Source organism: Hyperolius riggenbachi, chromosome 7 (genome assembly GCF_040937935.1).
Source record: "Hyperolius riggenbachi isolate aHypRig1 chromosome 7, aHypRig1.pri, whole genome shotgun sequence".
Lineage (NCBI taxonomy): Eukaryota > Metazoa > Chordata > Amphibia > Anura > Hyperoliidae > Hyperolius > Hyperolius riggenbachi.
The window spans coordinates 173,522,442-173,541,278 of NC_090652.1; the positions used below are offsets into that span (position 1 = coordinate 173,522,442).

At 46.2% G+C, this 18,837-nt stretch overlaps 1 protein-coding gene across 6 annotated transcripts in view; it reads right to left on the reverse strand.

Moving 5' to 3' along the window:
- PMS1 (PMS1 homolog 1, mismatch repair system component) overlaps window positions 1–18,837 on the reverse strand; it is a 653,312-nt gene that overhangs the window by 12,819 nt on the left and 621,656 nt on the right. For 5 of the 6 annotated variants that reach the window (XM_068244909.1, XM_068244906.1, XM_068244907.1 and 2 more), the window contains one exon: window positions 12,682–13,335. In XM_068244909.1, the coding sequence (XP_068101010.1) occupies window positions 13,168–13,335 (168 nt within the window). In that variant the 3' untranslated portion in view covers window positions 12,682–13,167. Of the gene's footprint in view, window positions 1–12,681; window positions 13,336–18,837 lie in introns of those variants that run through there. The other variant, XR_011022768.1, reaches the window with a different exon arrangement.

Genomic DNA, 18,837 nt, shown 5'->3' on the forward strand with positions numbered 1-18,837 from the left:
GAAGTCTGTGGTGGCTGAGCAGCAGCAGCAGAAGTCTGTGGTGGCTGAGCAGCTGCAGCAAGAGTCTGTGGTGGCTAAGCAGCAGCAGCAAAAGTCTGTGGTGGCTGAGCAGCAGCAGCAAAAGTCTGTGGTGGCTGAGCAGCAGCAGCAAAAGTCTGTGGTGGCTGAGCAGCAACAGCAGCAGAAGCCTGTGGTGGCTGAGCAGCAGCAGAAGTCTGTGGTGGCTGAGCAGCAGAAGTCTGTGGTGGCTAAGCAGCAGCAGCAGCAGAAGTCTGTGGTGGCTAAGCAGCAGCAGAAGTTTGTGGTGGCTGAGTAGCAGAAGTCTGTGGTGGCTAAGCAGCAGTAGCAGAAGTCTGTGGTGGCTGAGCAGCAGCAGCAGCAGCAGAAGTCTGTGGTGGCTGAGCAGCAGCAGCAGAAGTCTGTGGTGGCTGAGCAGCAGCAGCAGAAGTCTGTGGTGGCTGAGCAGCAGCAGCAGAAGTCTGTGGTGGCTGAGCAGCAGCAGCAGAAGTCTGTGGTGGCTGAGCAGCAGCAGCAGAAGTCTGTGGTGGCTGAGCAGCAGCAGCTGCAGCAGAAGTCTGTGGTGGCTGAGCAGCAGCAGATGAAGTCTGTGGTGGCTGAGCAGCAGTAGCAGAAGTCTGTGGCGGCTGAGCCGCTGCAGCAAGAGTCTGTGGTGGCTAAGCAGCAGCAGCAAAAGTCTGTGGTGGCTGAGCAGCAGCAGAAGTCTGTGGTGGCTGAGCAGCAGCAGCAGAAGTCTGTGGTGGCTAAGCAGCAGCAGCAGAAGTCTGTGGTGGCTGAGCAGCAGCAGAAGTCTGTGGTGGCTGAGCAGCAGCAGCAGAAGTCTGTGGTGGCTGAGCAGCAGCAGCAGAAGTCTGTGGTGGCTGAGCAGCAGCAGCAGAAGTCTGTGGTGGCTGAGCAGCAGCAGCAGCAGCAGCAGCAGCAGAAGTCTGTGGTGGCTGAGCAGCAGCAGCTGAAGTCTGTGGTGGCTGAGCAGCAGCAGCAGAAGTCTGTGGCGGCTGAGCAGCTGCAGCAAGAGTCTGTGGTGGCTAAGCACCAGCAGCAAAAGTCTGTGGTGGCTGAGCAGCAGCAGCAAAAGTCTGTGGTGGCTGAGCAGCAGCAGCAAAAGTCTGTGGTGGCTGAGCAGCAGCAGCAAAAGTCTGTGGTGGCTGAGCAGCAGCAGCAAAAGTCTGTGGTGGCTGAGCAGCAACAGCAAAAGTCTGTGGTGGCTGAGCAGCAACAGCAGCAGAGGTCTGTGGTGGCTGAGCAGCAGCAGAAGTCTGTGGTGGCTGAGCAGCAGAAGTCTGTGGTGGCTAAGCAGCAGCAGCAGAAGTCTGTGGTGGCTAAGCAGCAGCAGCAGAAGTCTGTGGTGGCTAAGCAGCAGCAGCAGAAGTCTGTGGTGGCTAAGCAGCAGCAGAAGTTTGTGGTGGCTGAGTAGCAGTAGCAGAAGTCTGTGGTGGCTGAGCAGCAGCAGAAGTCTGTGGTGGCTGAGCAGCAGCAGAAGTCTGTGGTGGCTGAGCAGCAGCAGCAGCAGAAGTCTGTGGTGGCTGAGCAGCAGCAGCAGACGTCTGTGGTGGCTGAGCAGCAGCAGCAGCAGTCTGTGGTGGCTGAGCAGCAGCAGCAGAAGTCTGTGGTGGCTGAGCAGCAGCAGCAGAAGTCTGTGGTGGCTGAGCAGGAGCAGCAGAAGTCTGTGGTGGCTGAGCAGGAGCAGCAGAAGTCTGTGGTGGCTGAGCAGCAGCAGAAGTCTGTGGTGGCTGAGCAGCAGCAGCAGCAGAAGTCTGTGGTGGCTGAGCAGCAGACGTCTGTGGTGGCTGAGCAGCAGCAGCAGACGTCTGTGGTGGCTGAGCAGCAGCAGCTGAAGCAGAAGTCTGTGGTGGCTGAGCAGCAGCAGCTGAAGTCTGTGGTGGCTGAGCAGCAGTAGCAGAAGTCTGTGGCGGCTGAGCCGCTGCAGCAAGAGTCTGTGGTGGCTAAGCAGCAGCAGCAAAAGTCTGTGGTGGCTGAGCAGCAGCAGAAGTCTGTGGTGGCTGAGCAGCAGCAGCAGAAGTCTGTGGTGGCTAAGCAGCAGCAGCAGAAGTCTGTGGTGGCTGAGCAGCAGCAGCAGCAGCAGAAGTCTGTGGTGGCTGAGCAGCAGCAGCAGAAGTCTGTGGTGGCTGAGCAGCAGCAGCAGAAGTCTGTGGTGGCTGAGCAGCAGCAGCAGAAGTCTGTGGTGGCTGAGCAGCAGCAGCAGCAGCAGCAGCAGCAGAAGTCTGTGGTGGCTGAGCAGCAGCAGCTGAAGTCTGTGGTGGCTGAGCAGCAGCAGCAGAAGTCTGTGGCGGCTGAGCAGCTGCAGCAAGAGTCTGTGGTGGCTAAGCACCAGCAGCAAAAGTCTGTGGTGGCTGAGCAGCAGCAGCAAAAGTCTGTGGTGGCTGAGCAGCAGCAGCAAAAGTCTGTGGTGGCTGAGCAGCAGCAGCAAAAGTCTGTGGTGGCTGAGCAGCAGCAGCAAAAGTCTGTGGTGGCTGAGCAGCAACAGCAAAAGTCTGTGGTGGCTGAGCAGCAACAGCAGCAGAGGTCTGTGGTGGCTGAGCAGCAGCAGAAGTCTGTGGTGGCTGAGCAGCAGAAGTCTGTGGTGGCTAAGCAGCAGCAGCAGAAGTCTGTGGTGGCTAAGCAGCAGCAGCAGAAGTCTGTGGTGGCTAAGCAGCAGCAGCAGAAGTCTGTGGTGGCTAAGCAGCAGCAGAAGTTTGTGGTGGCTGAGTAGCAGTAGCAGAAGTCTGTGGTGGCTGAGCAGCAGCAGAAGTCTGTGGTGGCTGAGCAGCAGCAGAAGTCTGTGGTGGCTGAGCAGCAGCAGAAGTCTGTGGTGGCTGAGCAGCAGCAGCAGACGTCTGTGGTGGCTGAGCAGCAGCAGCAGACGTCTGTGGTGGCTGAGCAGCAGCAGCAGCCTGTGGTGGCTGAGCAGCAGCAGCAGAAGTCTGTGGTGGCTGAGCAGGAGCAGCAGAAGTCTGTGGTGGCTGAGCAGGAGCAGCAGAAGTCTGTGGTGGCTGAGCAGCAGCAGCAGAAGTCTGTGGTGGCTGAGCAGCAGCAGAAGTCTGTGGTGGCTGAGCAGCAGCAGCAGAAGTATGTGGTGGCTGGGCAACAGCAGCAGAAGTATGTGGTGGCTGGGCAGCAGCAGCAGAAGTATGTGGTGGCTGGGCAGCAGCAGACGTCTGTGGTGGCTGGGCAGCAGCAGAAGTCTGTGGTGGCTGGGCAGCAGCAGAAGTCTGTGGTGGCTGGGCAACAGCAGCAGAAGTATGTGGTGGCTGGGCAGCAGCAGAAGTCTGTGGTGGCTGGGCAGCAGCAGAAGTCTGTGGTGGCTGGGCAGCAGCAGAAGTCTGTGGTGGCTGGGCAGCACCAGAAGTCTGTGGTGGCTGGGCAGCACCAGAAGTTTTCAGAAGCTGGGAATCCACAGAGGACCCTGAGACTGGCTGGAACTGGAGCTTAACATCAGGAGGCTGGACAGTCAGGATGGCAGAAGGCAGAAAAGCGTCAGGTGAAACTCCAAAGTGGACAACAGACTGGAGGTCAGTAAACTGGTTAGATGTAGCAAACTGGTTGGCATCAGGCAAGGCAACAGACGGGTTGGCATCAGGCAAGGCAACAGACGGGTTGGTATCAGGCAAAGCAACAGATGGGTTGGCATCAGGCAAAGCAACAGACGGGTTGGCATCAGGCAAAGCAATAGACGGGTTGGCATCAGGCAAAGCAACAAGCTGGTTGATAACAGGTAAGGCAAGCTGAGGGCATCAGGCAGGGCAACTGGCTGGGCCTTAAGCAAAACACATAGCTGGGCTGCTGGCAAAGTATCTGGCTGGGCCATAGGCAGAGTACCTGGAAGGAACCCTGATATGGCCTGAGCGGGCTGGGGCAAAGTCTCTGCGGGCGGAGGCAAAGTCTCTGCGGGCGGAGGCAAAGTCTCTGCAGGCTGAATGCAAATTTTTGTAGGCTGAATGCAAGTCTCTGCAAACTGAAACAAAGTCTCTGCAGGTTGCAAAGTAATAGCAGAGGACTGTATAGAAAGCAAGATGGATGGAAGCGGCACCAGAGATGAGGCAAGTGGAGGCTGCACAGGAGATGAGGCAGATGGAGGCTGCACAGGAGATGAGGCAGATGGAGGCTGCACAGGAGATGAGGCAGATGGAGGCTGCACAGGAGATGAGGCAGATGGAGGCTGCACAGGAGATGAAGCGGATGAAGGCTGCACAGGAGATGAAGCGGATGGAGGCTGCACAGGAGATGAGGCGGATGGAGGTTGCACAGGAGATGAGGCGGACGGAGGCTGCACAGGAGATGAGGCGGATGGAGGCTGCACAGGAGATGAGGCGGATCGAGGCTGTAGGAAAGTATTTGCGTGTTGGTTTCTTTTTCAGAGTCAGCACTGAAACTGGGGCAGACTTTAATGCAGATACTGGATACTGTGTGGACCAAGGCGTAGATCTGATGGCCGTTTGCTTAGGAGTTGATTTCTTTGGGTTAATAGAAACAGGTAAGTCATAATTCATAGACTTAGTTACCACTGGAAATGTAGGTACTAATTGTTTAACTGCTGCAGGCTGTGAGTATAGGACATGGTTCGAGGTATATGAACAACACTACACTAAACACTATACCACCAACAACACTACATGCTAAAACTTCTTGGAGCAGACTTACTTCCTCCCTCCAAAAGACACACATACATCCCCATAAAATCATTCAACAGCAACTGCATGCACAGTCTTTGTGGTACACAGTCTGTGTGGCACAATTTGTTAGTGCGTTTGGCTATTAACTGCAAGGTTGGTGGTTCAAGCCCACCCAGGCATGGCCTTGCCTTTTGTGTTCAACACTTGTCCGAAGAGAACCCCAGATAGCCAGGTAGATTAATCTCTCTCTCTAGTAGGGATGGTCACCGCTTTCCGCGGAATTGTATTTTCTGCAATTTTAGGCGGAAATTGGTCATTTTGTTCCGTTTGAAAAAGCAATTCCATTTTGACCAATCTGGCGGAATTCCGAAATTGCCTGTGAAATTCTGCCGGTATCCGTTGATGGTTTTAGGCTGACAATTCACTTCAATGGCACCAAGTCATAGAGAGAGAGAGAAAGAGATCATTTTTCTCTTGGGTATATCACAATGGTACATGCTAGGCTGGCTTCAGTGTAGTGTTGTTGGTGGTATAGTGGTTAAATGAGTTACCTACCGCACACTTAGACCTGGGTTCAATTCCCCGCCCAGCCTGGGTTCAATTCCCAGCCACGGTATGTAGGCTGGCTTTTGATATAGTACAATTCCGTGGATTAAGCAAGCTAATTTTTCTCTTGGATTGATCATAATGGTACATGCTAGGCTGGCTTCAGCATGTAGTGTTGTTGGTGGTATAGTGGTTAAATGAGTTACCTACCGCACACTGAGACCTGAGTTCAATTCCCAGCCACGGTATGTAAACTGGCTTTTGATATAGTACAATTCCGTGGATTAAGCAAGCTAATTTTTCTCTTGGATTGATCATAATGGTACATGCTAGGCTGGCTTCAGCATGTAGTGTTGTTGGTGGTATAGTGGTTAAATGAGTTATCTACCGCACACTGAGACCTGGGTTCAATTCCCAGCCCAGCCTGGGTTCAATTCCCAGCCAAGGTATGTAAACTGGCCTTTGATATAGTACAATTCCGTGGATTAAGCAAGCTAATTTTTCTCTTGGATTGATCATAATGGTACATGCTAGGCTGGCTTCAGCATGTAGTGTTGTTGGTGGTATAGTGGTTAAACGAGTTACCTACCGCACACTGAGACCTGGGTTCAATTCCCAGCCCGGCCTGGGTTCAATTCCCAGCCACGGTATGTAAGCTGGCTTTTGATATTGTACAATTCCGTGGATTAAGCAAGCTAATTTTTCTCTTGGATTGATCATAATGGTACATGCTAGGATGGCTTCAGCATGTAGTGTTGTTGGTGGTATAGTGGTTAAACGAGTTACCTACCGCACACTGAGACCTGGGTTCAATTCCCAGCCCAGCCTGGGTTCAATTCCCAGCCATTGTATGTAAGCTAGCTTTTGAAATACTACAATTCCCTGGAAGATGAGACCCTCCTCCCTCCGGGAGGAGAGAGGGAGGATTACTGATGTCATAAAGTAGTGTAGGCCTGCAATTGAACATTCAATGAGATTTCTGACCTTAAAACACTGCTTTGTATTAAATACAATTTTTTTTTTCTGGGACTTTTGATGTGTATTTTACTCAACTATGTCTTCCTCCAGGTATTAGACCCCATGAAACATCTTTTCTATCATTTTTCCAATCAGCAGAATTTTTTCAAAATTTTGAAGTTCGCCTCCCCATTGAAGTCTATTGCGGTTCGCGAAAGTTCGCGCGAAGGCAGGGGAAATACTGTGCAAAATGTTTATAGACAAATCGTACTTCAGACAATATAATGCAAATTCCATGCAATTGCATGCACAACAAAATCAGGAATGCAAAGACATATGTACACAATGATGCAATCACCACATGCATTTACACCATACAAGCAAAGTGCAAATCCCGAACCCTATCTATCTAACTAAATATATACAAGATATATACACAGGATAAATATATACACAATTGCAGTACAAGGAGGCAGGCAGAAATCACGGTCAGAACAAGCATAAAGTCGGCAACAATTGAGCAATCACGGTACAAAAGAGCAGAAAGGAATCAAGGTCAGACAGGAAATAGGTTCAGTAACAGAGTAGCAGACACAGGAATACAAGATACCAGGAAACCAGCGTTGTCCAGATACTCCAGCTTATGAGCGCAAAGTTCTGGCACAGGTTGCTCCTTGCAGGGCTCTGATATCAGGAGGACACACCTGCTGCATGATTGAAGCCAAGTCCATAGAGAGCAACCCAAGTATTGGCGAGCTGTCTCCAAACAACATAGAGCCACCTAGTGGTGGAACAATGAAGTACCAGGTAGAACAAATGTTCATTGTCCTACAGTGCGGGGGGAAGCAGTTATACATCTGGATAAGCACATAAGTGGAGTTTCGCACAAGAATTAATGTGACACAAATTGGCCAGAGGGAAATGGGCTCTGCCTTAGGAAGGTACAGTGCGCCAATCTTAGTTTATTTTGGAGGAGAAGAGGTTCCTCGATGTATTAAAGGAGTCTTCTTGCACTTGTATCTTCACGTTTTTCAGTTGATGCGGCCTGCAGCTACCCATGGGATACAGTACTGGTGATCCTGTATAGAGAAGATGATTTTCATGGGGAAACCCCATTTATATGGAACATTTGCTGCTCTTAAAGAGAACCCGAGGTGGCATTTCATTACGTTAGTGGGGCACAGAGGCTGGTTGTGCACACTAACACCAGCCTGTGTTGCCCCATCGTGTGCCTCAAAGACCCCCCTGCTCGCCGCTATACCCCTGCAGTGCTGGCGACATGCAGCGTGTCGCCAGCACAATGTTTACCCTAGCGGTCTGTCAGCGCCGCTACCCCGCCTCCTCCGCATCGCCGCTACCCGCCCGAGTCCCTTCCCTCCCGCTGATAGGAGGGAAGGGACGCGGGCGGGTAGCGGCGATGCGGAGGAGGCGGGGGAGCGGCGCTGACAGACAGCGCTAGGGTAAACATTGTGCTGGCGACGCGCTGCGTGTCGCCAGCACTGTGGGGTCTATAGCGGCGAGCAGGGGGGTCTTTGAGGCACACGATGGGGCAACAGAGGCTGGTGTTACTGTGCACAACCAGCCTCTGTGCCCCACTAACATAATGAAATGCCACCTCGGGTTCTCTTTAAAGCTGCCGTAATTGGTTGTAGTTCTTTACAATGCTGTAGGGTGTGCTGGGACAAGTCAGCGAAGATTTTGATTTTGTCTAAGGGATCAGGAAGTGTACCTTTTTTGCGGATGGTAAAGAGTAGATTGTCCTTAACGTGGTAACAAAGATAGCGGACAATATTATCGCCATGTATGTGGGCTGCCAGGTGAGCAGGTTTGTATAGTAGAGGTAATTGTAGCAATATATGTTAGTAGAGAGGCTTTAAAGAGTAACTGTCAGGCTGCAGAAGCTAATTTAAACCTCTATTCTCCTGTGTTAAACAGTTTAGAAGGAAGCCCAAAAGCAATTAGTGAAGATAAAAATCTCAGTTACCTTTGATGTGTGCTTATCAGCAAGGCTGTTATTCTTAAGAAGACGCAAGCCGCATACCATACTGCAAAGCATTCTGGGGCTCTCCCCTCGGCTGCTAATGAGACGTTACAGCAGCTTGTAATCGCGTAGCACTGATAAATCTCGGGCAGAGTACTCTGCAGGAGTCAGCTATTGTTCCTAGCCACATGGCTCATTAATATTCACTGCACACTGTGTTGTTCAAGTAGGAGCTTATCTGTGATCAGGAAGCAGGCAGGACATGACGACACATATGACAGAAAAACATGGAGCCTGCCATGAGCTGTCAGGAGCATCTATCTCTGCATATACTATATACAAATTCTGTGAAATCCAAACGTGGACAGTGAAATGCATATGTAATGTAAGTACAGCCAATCTTTAGCTACTGATATATGTGTTTATTTTCTCTGAGACCTTATACCTAACAGCTCCTCTTTAAAGGATGATAATATGTCCTTAACCTCCTGAGCGGTATGCCCGACACTTTGTGGGGGACTTGCTAGAATTGCAAGTCCCCCTCAAAGATTCTAAAAGATTTAATGCCCCCACAAGCTGTAGCTAGCACTAGGCTAGCTAGTATAAGTAGCCGGCACCCTCCGATCGCCCGATCCAGCCACTTAATTTATTACCCCTCCTGGCTCCAGCGATCGGCACAGCATTTCCGCACAGCTCCGGTCTCTATATGGGGAGGATCGGGCCTGCACATGACGTAGAGAGACCGGAGCTGTGCGGGGAGGCTGCACTGATTGCTGGATCCAGGCTGGGTAAAGTATAATAGGGGGGGATCGGCGGCAATTGGAGGTTGCCAGCTACTTATGCTAGTTAGCCTATTGCTAGCTACAGCTTGTGGGGGCATTAAATATTTTAGAATCTTTGTGGGGGACTCTAACTTACCAGCTCTCTTGCAGCTGTGTCTTCTAAGCGAGGCTTTGTTCTCGCAGGGCTGCTGGAGGTAGAAGGGGCATGTAGATCAATTGTTTGAATCCCCATTGTGCTGAACTGTGTATCGGCTGTGTTTGTGTGTTCGGCAGGGATATGTCCAGGCCTGTCAGCACCATCTTGGAATCTGCTGCGTTCTCTCCCTGAAGTAATCAGTGAGTTTCTGGGGCTTCAAAGTGTCCAGCTTGTGCTTCTTCTTAGCATCAAGCTCTGTCTCCATCTCCTCAAGCTGGCTGGGGTTTTTAGCAACAGATTGCGCCATGCTGTAGGCCAATTTAGATAAGCCAGAGCTGTGCTTTCATGCGACCGTCCTGTCTCTGGTCGCGGCCACGCCCCGAACTAAGTCATTTTTAATCTGCTAATTTTCTGCTTGATCAGTTTAAGTCTGGCTTTCGCACGAACCACTCCACAGAAACTGCTCTTACTAAAGTGGACAGTGATCTTCTTACAGCTAAATCCAAAGGCCATTTTTCCACAGTCATCCTTCTTGATCTGTGATCACAGTTTGATACTGTTGACCATACTTAACTCCTACAGATAGTTACATAGTTATTTGGGTTGAAAAAAGACATACGTCCATCGAGTTCAACCAGAAAACAAGCACAACACCGGCCTGCTCCCTCACATATCCTTGTTGAGCCAGAGGAAGGCAAAAAACCCTTACAAGGCATGGTCCAATCAGCCCCAAAATGGAAAAAATTCCTTCCCGACTCTAGATCGCAATCAGATAAAATCCCCGGATCAACACCACTGGGCATTACCTAGTAAGTATAGCCACGGATGTCTTTCAATGCAAGTAAAGTATCTAAGCCCCCTTTAAATGCAGATCTAGAATTTGCCATAACTACTTCCTGTGGCAATGCGTTCCACATCTTAATCACTCTTACTGTAAAGAACCCTTTCCTAAATCAATGGCTTAAACGTTTTTCCTCCATACGCAGATCATGACCTCTAGTCCTTTGTGAAGGCCTAGGGACAAAAAGCTAATCCGCCAAGCTTTTATATTGCCCTCTGATGTATTTGTACATGTTAATTAGATCCTCTCTAAGGCGTCTTTTCTCTAGACTAAATAAACCCAGTTTATCTAACCTTTCTTGGTAAGTGAGACCTTCTATTCCTCGTATCAATTTTGTTGCTCGTCTCTGCACCTGCTCTAAAACTGCAATTTCTTTCCTGTAATGTGGTGCCCAGAAATGAACTCCATATTCCAGATGTGGCCTTACTAGAGAGCTAAACAGGGGCAATATTATGTTAGCATCTCAAGTTTTTATTTCCCTTTTAATGCATCCCAAAATTTTATTAGCTTTAGCTGCAGCGGCTTGGCATTGAATACGATTATTTAACTTGTTGTCAATGAGTACTCCTAAGTCCTTTTCCAAGTTTGATGTCCCCATCTGTATCCAGTTTATTTTGCATGGTGCTAGACCATTGGTACGACCAAAATGCAGGACTTTACATTTTTCAACATTGAATTTCATCTGCCATGTATGTGCCCATATAACCATCCTATCCAGATCCTGTTGCAATATGACACGATCTTCCTGAGAGTTGATGATTCGGCACAATTTTGTATCATCTGCAAATCATCTAAAAACACACTGCCTATACTGCATACTACCCACTTCTTGTTCTCTCCCCCCCCCCATTCTTTAGATTGTAAGCTCACAAGGACAGGGCTCTCTCACTCTTTTGTGTCTTGGAATTTGTTATAATTTTGTATCTTGCAATCTGTTATACATTTTATGCATCATATTACATATTTATATTTTTACAGACAGGTTAATTTTAAGGAAAAAAAGTATATTACTTTGGCAGTGATACAATTATTCACTTAACCTCATGCATTATATAATATTACATATTTCACAGATTCCAATCCATTTAGCTGTGTTAAGGCAGTGTTTCTTAAAATGGTACTCTAATGAAGATTTATTTTATTTATTTGGATAGAGTCAGGGTGACTTAGAACCTTGACGACCTGTTTTTTTTCCTTTCTGGGATCCTGCTGTGGAGTTTTCACATTGTTTCTGGTCTAGGCAACTGGAGATTACTCATCAAGAAGGAGAAAGGATTTTTTTGTAATGGAGACATACAATTAAAGCCATTTTTGCAGCAAAGTGGAAAAAGCTTATATTTTTTGTCAGATATTTATTGTTATATGTGCCTTGTAGGAGATTAACAATAAAAACATGACAGGTGTTATGACTTTTTTTCTCCCTATTTAAAACAAGTATAAAAAAAGTTTGGCTTTGGTGCAAATATAAAGTTCTACGAACAATGGACTATTTAACCGTGTCCTACAACTGCTTTCTTTTTACTTCTATACTAAAACACACAACACACAAATACTAATCAGAATGCCGTAACCCTTAATCATTAGTAAAACTATTGTTTTAATTAAATTTACAGAATTTGGGGAATTAACCTTGGATTTTATTTATTTTTTTACTGAGGCCAAGCATTATTACTGCTATGTATTTAAAAAAAGATGCCCATAGTCATGTCAGTAACTGTCCCTTAGAGAAGCTAATAAACTCATCCCTAGCATGGACATGATTCAGTGTTCCTCTACTGACTAAGGCCAATTAGGAGGAACAAATTATCTTGGATATGTTTTTAGCATGTGGGAGGAAATTGATGTGAAATGGAAAACTTGGCCCTTAGGTGGGCCTATAAAACAGAGAAACCGAGAGCCCAATATAGTGTAGTATGTATTGGATCAGGGAGAATTAGTGTGGAGTAAGTATTATACTTACAAACATGGGTTACCGTTTAGGCAACCACTATATAGGCAGGTGGGGAGATTAGACCTGTCCCCACTCAGGATTAAGATGTCGCTCTCTGAAGAAGGAAAGGAAGGTTTGTCACCCTTCCAACCACCAAGGGTGGATATCTTGACAAGTAGATGTACAGAGGCGCCAAAAGGATAAGATATGCTAAAATGTTTAAAATACTCGGGTGGCGGCGGTGGACCGGCCACTCAGAAATAGACTCGATGCTGTCGCTTAAGATAAAGACAATTTATTCACATACTCCATGAACAGAACCGCAACGCGTTTCTCGGGTATATTCCCGCTTCCTCAGGCAATAAACAGACAGGAGTACACAGTACAGTCTCAAGGTCACGAATAGCACGGAATATTTTAAACATTTTAGCATATTTTATCCTTTTGGCGCCTCTGTACATCTACTTAGGTGGGCCTGGCTGCCTGCCACGTGCATAGGAGGCAAATGCTGGCAAGCCGATCCCTGCGCCTGTACTATCTCCTTACCTACTGTGTGTTTGTGTGGTCTACAGCTCTATTGCACTGTGTGGCACTGGTAATCACTGCTGTATGAAAATGTTACCCATACAGCAGCAAATACCCACAATACAGGCTGAAATAAAGCAGAGACCCCAAATAGCAGGGAGGGTGAAAGTACAAGCACAGAAACTGGCTGGCGAGCGTCTGGCTGACACACCCATAGCAGGCAGCCAGACTGGTTTTATATGCGCCACCCTGTACTTGAGTGTCAACAATTTCAAATGTAAAAATGTTAGGATTCAATGCCAAGTTTATTTTAAGTATAAAGCTTATGTACATCATTCTTTATAATAACAGGAAGAGGAAATAAGTTGAATTATTATTGTTTACAATATTTAGTTATTATTAGCAATAGATCTTTGCTAAGAACATAAAAAATATGTATACATAGTTCAAGTTCAACATAAGAGTATATCTATATAATACAAAGAGAGAGAATAGTCATAAGCAAAAAAAAATAAAAATAAATCATGGCCTGTAGTTTCATGTTAGTTATACAGCTAAATGATCAGCAGCTGCTGCCCTAATAGGCTCCATTAGATTTTTTTTCTTGGGACAATGGAGAATTCTATGCCAAGACAATATTTCACTAAAATAGAATATTAGAAAATGTATTTAAAGAACATTTCTGACCTGTTGTTGCATCGCAAAAATAGTTTCTTCATGCCACTTCCAGCAAATTATTTTGATTTAAATTTAAAACTATTCTCACAAATAAATTTGTGAAAATGGTGTATGCTTCTACACATACCAGTTGGTCCTCAGTGTAAAGAATGTAATTTTATTTCTAGTCACTCATTTCAGGAATGTCCGTGAGGTGATAAAAAAATGGGCGACCATGAACGCATCCTTTAGTTTCATGTCCAAGATGTTTTTTCATACGACTTATGGCATCAAACACATCATCTTTTGAGAGTTTTAAAGGTAGTTGTCGTGCTAGTCTCACAGCTTCACCCTGTTAGAGACACATTTTAGATCAGAACAAACTGTTTTTATTGCAGAAGTTGTTTGAGTATGATTTGGATACTGTGTTATAAATTAATCATACATCAATATGCTAAGTCATATTCACAAATGATAACTTTAGTTGTTGGTACCATATTAAGTAATGATAAATCACCTAAAAAAGTTTAACATTATAATTTACTTGTTTGTCCCATTACTAGCTGAAATGCTAAGCTATCACAACACAGCAACAAGCTGCTCCAATGCTAGCGATACCATAGAAAAATTCTTAAAGAGGAACTCCAGTGAAAAAAATGTAAAAAAAAAAAGTGCTTGATTTTTACAATAATTATGTATAAATTTAGTCAGTGTTTGCCCATTGTAAAATCTTTTAAATCCATTTACATTCTGACATTACATGGTGACATTTTTACTGTTGGCAGATGATGTAGCTGCTACATGCTTTTTTGGCAGTTGGAAACAGCTGTAAACAACTATTTCCCACAATGCAGCAAGGTTCACAGACAGGAAACTGCCAGGAGTACGTACCCAGTTTCTTGCGGGAGGGGTTTCACTACAATATCAGTCATACAACTCCCCCTGATGGTCTGTTTGTGAAAAGGAATAGCTTTCTCATGTAAACGGGGGTACCAGCTACTGATTGGGATAGAGTTTAATTCTTGGTCGGAGTTTCTCTTTAAGTCAAGAATTGCTATAGCAAATGTTTGTCAAGCACATCCTTTTGTATTTTTTCTCAGAAATCTGTGTAGAAGTGGTGAAATCATTAAAGGGCACCTGAAGTGAGAGTGATATGGAGGCTAACATATTTATTTCCTTTTAAACAATGCAGATTGCCTGACACACACAGATTGCCTGATTCTCTGCTTCCAGTACTTTTAGCCATACCCCCAAAACATCCACAAGACAGAAAACTGCTACCAATATTTTAACAAAAGCATAATTGGAATTTTTCACATTTTCACAACATCATAGCTGATTGCAAACAAACAAAAAGGTACGTTGTAATCAGTGGTGTAGCTAAGGAGTATAGGCCCGTTGGATTTTTTTAAACAACGGGTCGTTTGGACGTCCCGTCATTCAGTCGTCCGGACGTCAAATCGGGTGTGTGTACAGTCCGTCGTTCAGATGATAAGACTGGTCTCCTGGCGGATCGCTCAAGACCAGTCTTATCACCTGAACGACGGACTGTACACACGCCCGATTTGACGTCCGGGCGACTGAACGATGGGACGTCCAAACGACCCGTCGTTTAAAAAAATCCGACGTGTGTATGGGCCTTTATGGCGGAGCAGTGCTTTTCAGCGCTGCTAGATTTGCGCGCAGCCGGCGCCTCCATAGACTACAATAGGAATCACTCCTATTGCAGCGCTCAGTGAGTAACGTCGGCTCCGTCAGAAGACGGAGCCGAGGTTGCTTAAAAACATAATAATTCGGCCTCCAGCAATCGCTGGAAGCCAAATTATTTCATTCCCCCACTATCCATGGCGACCTAGAGGGGGAATAGTAATTAAATCGGCCCGGACTTGTGCAGAAGCAGGATCAGCCATATACCGCTGTTTCCTGCGCCCAAGTCTACCGGTGCCGATTTCAAATTTACTCCTTTATGGGCCCCAGCGCAAGTTTTACATTCCCCCTCCCCCCCCCCCCCCCCCCCCAAGCACTCTATATATAACAATTGATATGACGCACCACATCCTACCAAGAACAATCACACAATGTCAGAGGTGCAAGAAGGGGGTGGGAAACAGTTTGTTAATGATTACTACTATTCAAGGCACCTATAGAAGTGATTATTAAGCTAATACTGAGAGCTAATACTGTGGGTGAGGGCGAGCCCTACGGTGAACCTCTGGCCCAAGGGCCCTGGTGTGGTCGCAACCTCTGTAACCTCTATTGCTACGCCACTGATTTTAATACATAGACATTACAAAACGGTTTGTGTAAGAATGAGCTATATACAATCATTTTTGGAGAAACTAAAGTAACAATTTAAATGTAAATGCCTGACTCTCTGTTGGCAGCACACTATTTATGATAACCCGAGGCTGAAAAAAAAAGTATATACGCATAAAAATGTCCATGGTAAATAAGAAAAGATCTGGCAAGCTTGGTTAAAGGACATGCAAGTCCACACAACTTTTATTATGTTTTAATTAACTGGGGCTTCTTCCAGCCCCTAGAAGTATGTGGTTCCCTTGTCGCAGTTCTGCTGTGCTGCAGTCTTCCACTGTCCCCTCCATAATGATTGCCAACCTGCCATGTTGGCTGCATCGCTGCATGGTCAGAGCGCTCCCAGCCACAGGAGTGGTCTCCATCCCGGTGGGTGAGTGATCATTACAGAGGGGACAGTGGAATAATGCAACACAGCAGAACTGTAGAAAGGGTCATTATGGGTTTGATTCACAAAGCAGTGCTAACTGTTTGCACGCTTGTGAAAAGCCCCTTATCATGCCTAAAAATCCTTTGCACGGGCTAATTAGCGCTCGTGCACAAAAGACGGTGCGTGCGAAACGAAAACGGTGCACCCTATGCGCCTATAATGGCACATTGGATGCGCCCTAAACGACGCATGGTTGCGACGTTTAGGGCGCACCTAATGCGCCGTTATGGATTTTGTCATACCCGATGCGAAGTTTTGCACGCGGGACTTTGCGCGCGATCTAATTCAGCTTGGTGCGTGCTAACTACTTAGCACCCCCGGGTTTTTGTGGATTTTGACAGAAATAGACTGGACTTTAAATGTAAAAGCAACCATGAACTGAAAAAAATAAAACAAAAAAAAGCTAAACATGGATTCTTACCTCAGTAGTGGAAAGCCTCTGGATAGTCAAGTAGCTTTCGGAATCCTTCGACATGCCACTGTACCAGAGCTGGGTCCCTCTTTACCTTCTGTCTGCATGGGTGAGTACAGTCGGCGCACGCTCCATAGAGGGTATTGCCCACGCACTAAGGAAATAACCCATGCATGAGCCCTTCCCTCTGCTGGGCATGTGCAGACTTTATTCGTGCATGCCTGGTGCCGATGAGCTTGTACACAGCCACATTCACATACAGAAAATAAAGAGGTAACCAGTGCTAGGACAGTGGTATATAGAAGGATCATAAAAGCGTCTGGACCATCCAGAGGCTTTCCACTTGAGGTAAGAATCTGTCTTCAGATCATTTTTCAATTCAGGGTTGCTTTAACATTCAAAGTCCAGTCTATTTCTAACCAAGTCAAAATCCTGTAGACCTGAGGTGTTTAACCAAGCTTGCCAAATCTTTTCATTTTTAGCACGGCCATTTTATGTGCATACGCTTATTTTTAAAGCTTGAGGTTATCATAAATATTGTGCTGCCAGTCTACTGTGAGAAGCAGAATCCTTCCATTGCTACAATACAGTATGAGTTTCCTAGCATGGAAGAGGGTTCTAGCTATGGCGATCCAAAATTTATTGTCAACTATCACTAAAGCTATATAAACCCAAAAAGCATGTCAACTCATCCTTTTGGATAACAGTATAGAAAATGTTATCAATGAAGTCCACCACTTCTGCCTAACATGTAAATAATTTCAGGCATATTCAAAACACACGTACAATTTCTGCATTCTCCCTCAGAAATCGGGGGCAAGCTGAATCCTGTTTCAAGCCCATCGAGAACAATCTTTTAGGTATCAGATGTACTCTATGGATGATAGTCAGCTGGTTAATTTGTGAGGCATCCAGAGAAGAAAGGGGGGCAGCCTCAAGTGCCCCTTGCCAACCATCCTCTAATAATAATCCGAATATTTGTATAGCGCTTTTCTCAGACTCAAAGCGGTTAAGAGCTGCAGCCACTAAGGATGCGCTCAAGGGGCCACCCTGCAGTGTTAGGGAGTCTTGCCTTGAACTTCTTACTGAATACTGTACTGACCCTAGCCAGGGTTCGAACCCTGGTCTCCCATGTCAAAGGCGGTCCCCTAACCAGTATATTATCCAGCCACTGTTTGTTCTTCCTGAACCCACATCTGCTCTGTTTTCAGAGGACACTTGTCTAGGTAACTTAGAAGAAGCATATTATAACAGTCTGAGATTCAACCCTTGTGTTGAAAATTACCAACACTAATTTGATCATCAGTATCATGCTTAGAAATTGTATGGAAAGACAGTCAATAAATCAATGAAAACTCCCAAGCTAGTTCATCAAACAATCTCAACTTTCCCCCCCTAAAGTGTATCAGAGACGAACTAAAAGAAAAGTTTTATACAAACCTGGGGCTTCCTACAGCCCCCTCCGCAACGATCGCTCCCACACCATCTAACTCTGCCTCCTACCTTGCTTGGTAGAAGCCCCATTAGTTTGGCAAGTCAGTGCCAGTTGGTGCAGGCGCAGTTAGTCTCGGCTGGAGCACTGCAGGGAGAGCGCACGTGGCTGGGCCATGCATGTGTAGTAGGCCCCGACTTGCCAAGCTAATGGGGCTTTTACGAAGCAAGCGGTGAGGAGGAGGAAGATGACAGCGTAGAAGGGATCAGTTGGAGGAAGCCCCAGGTATGTATAAAACCTTTAGTTTTGTTCATCTAAGGTTTCCTTAAAGGTAAGATTAACAGTATGTGTTCCTTCACCAGATACAGCCAAAATAAAATTAATTTATTCCTGGATACCTCCAATTATCCCAGAAGGGGGAATATGTATAGAAACCAGCTATTCTCTGAAGTGACCTAGCAATGTACACTGGACAAAGTTATTTGCCACTCCCATGCTTTAGGCTTTTAAGGGTATCAAATGTTTGTGGATTTTTTTTAATTCCATACAAAGACTCTGAATACAGACTCAATATCCTTGAATAATCTAACTGAAATCCAGTCCAGAACAGTTGGGGCATTAATACAATCTTGATAAAGTTGACTCTGGCAACTGATGAGAGGGGGAGTTTTGCCCAGGTCTTCACCTTACCCTGATATTACAGATTATAGTGAGAACATGAAGGTCTACAAATTTATCAAGACAGGGAGAGATTTCTATGATCAGATATTTAAATTGACTGACTGGTTGAACTGGAAATTTAACCAGGAAGATGGGGAAAGGGGAAGTGGGGGCAACCCAATCATCTAGTGGAAGTGGAGCCAATTTATCCCAGTAAACGAGGAGCCTTGAGAATCATCCAGATATTGTGATTAATTTGAATGCAGATTGAATCAAGTGCATGTTTCCCCAGAAACGACAACAACAAAAAAGTATCATCTGCATAAAGTGAGATTTTTTCTTTAATAACCTCATATCTAAAGACCTAAATTCACAGGCGTCTCACCCACCAGGCAGGTATAAATTCTTGCCTAGAGCGGCAGGAGGAGGCAGGAGCGCTGCTGCAGTGAGTAGTGAGAGAAGAAATTCCTCTCAGCTCACTCAGGTATCAGTTTACACTACAGCAGCAGCTAACAGCAGCGCCTGACTCGACTCATAACTGATTCACTGACTGATTCATTCAGTTCCTTCAGCTCAATGATTCAAAGAACCACAGTAATGAATCAGT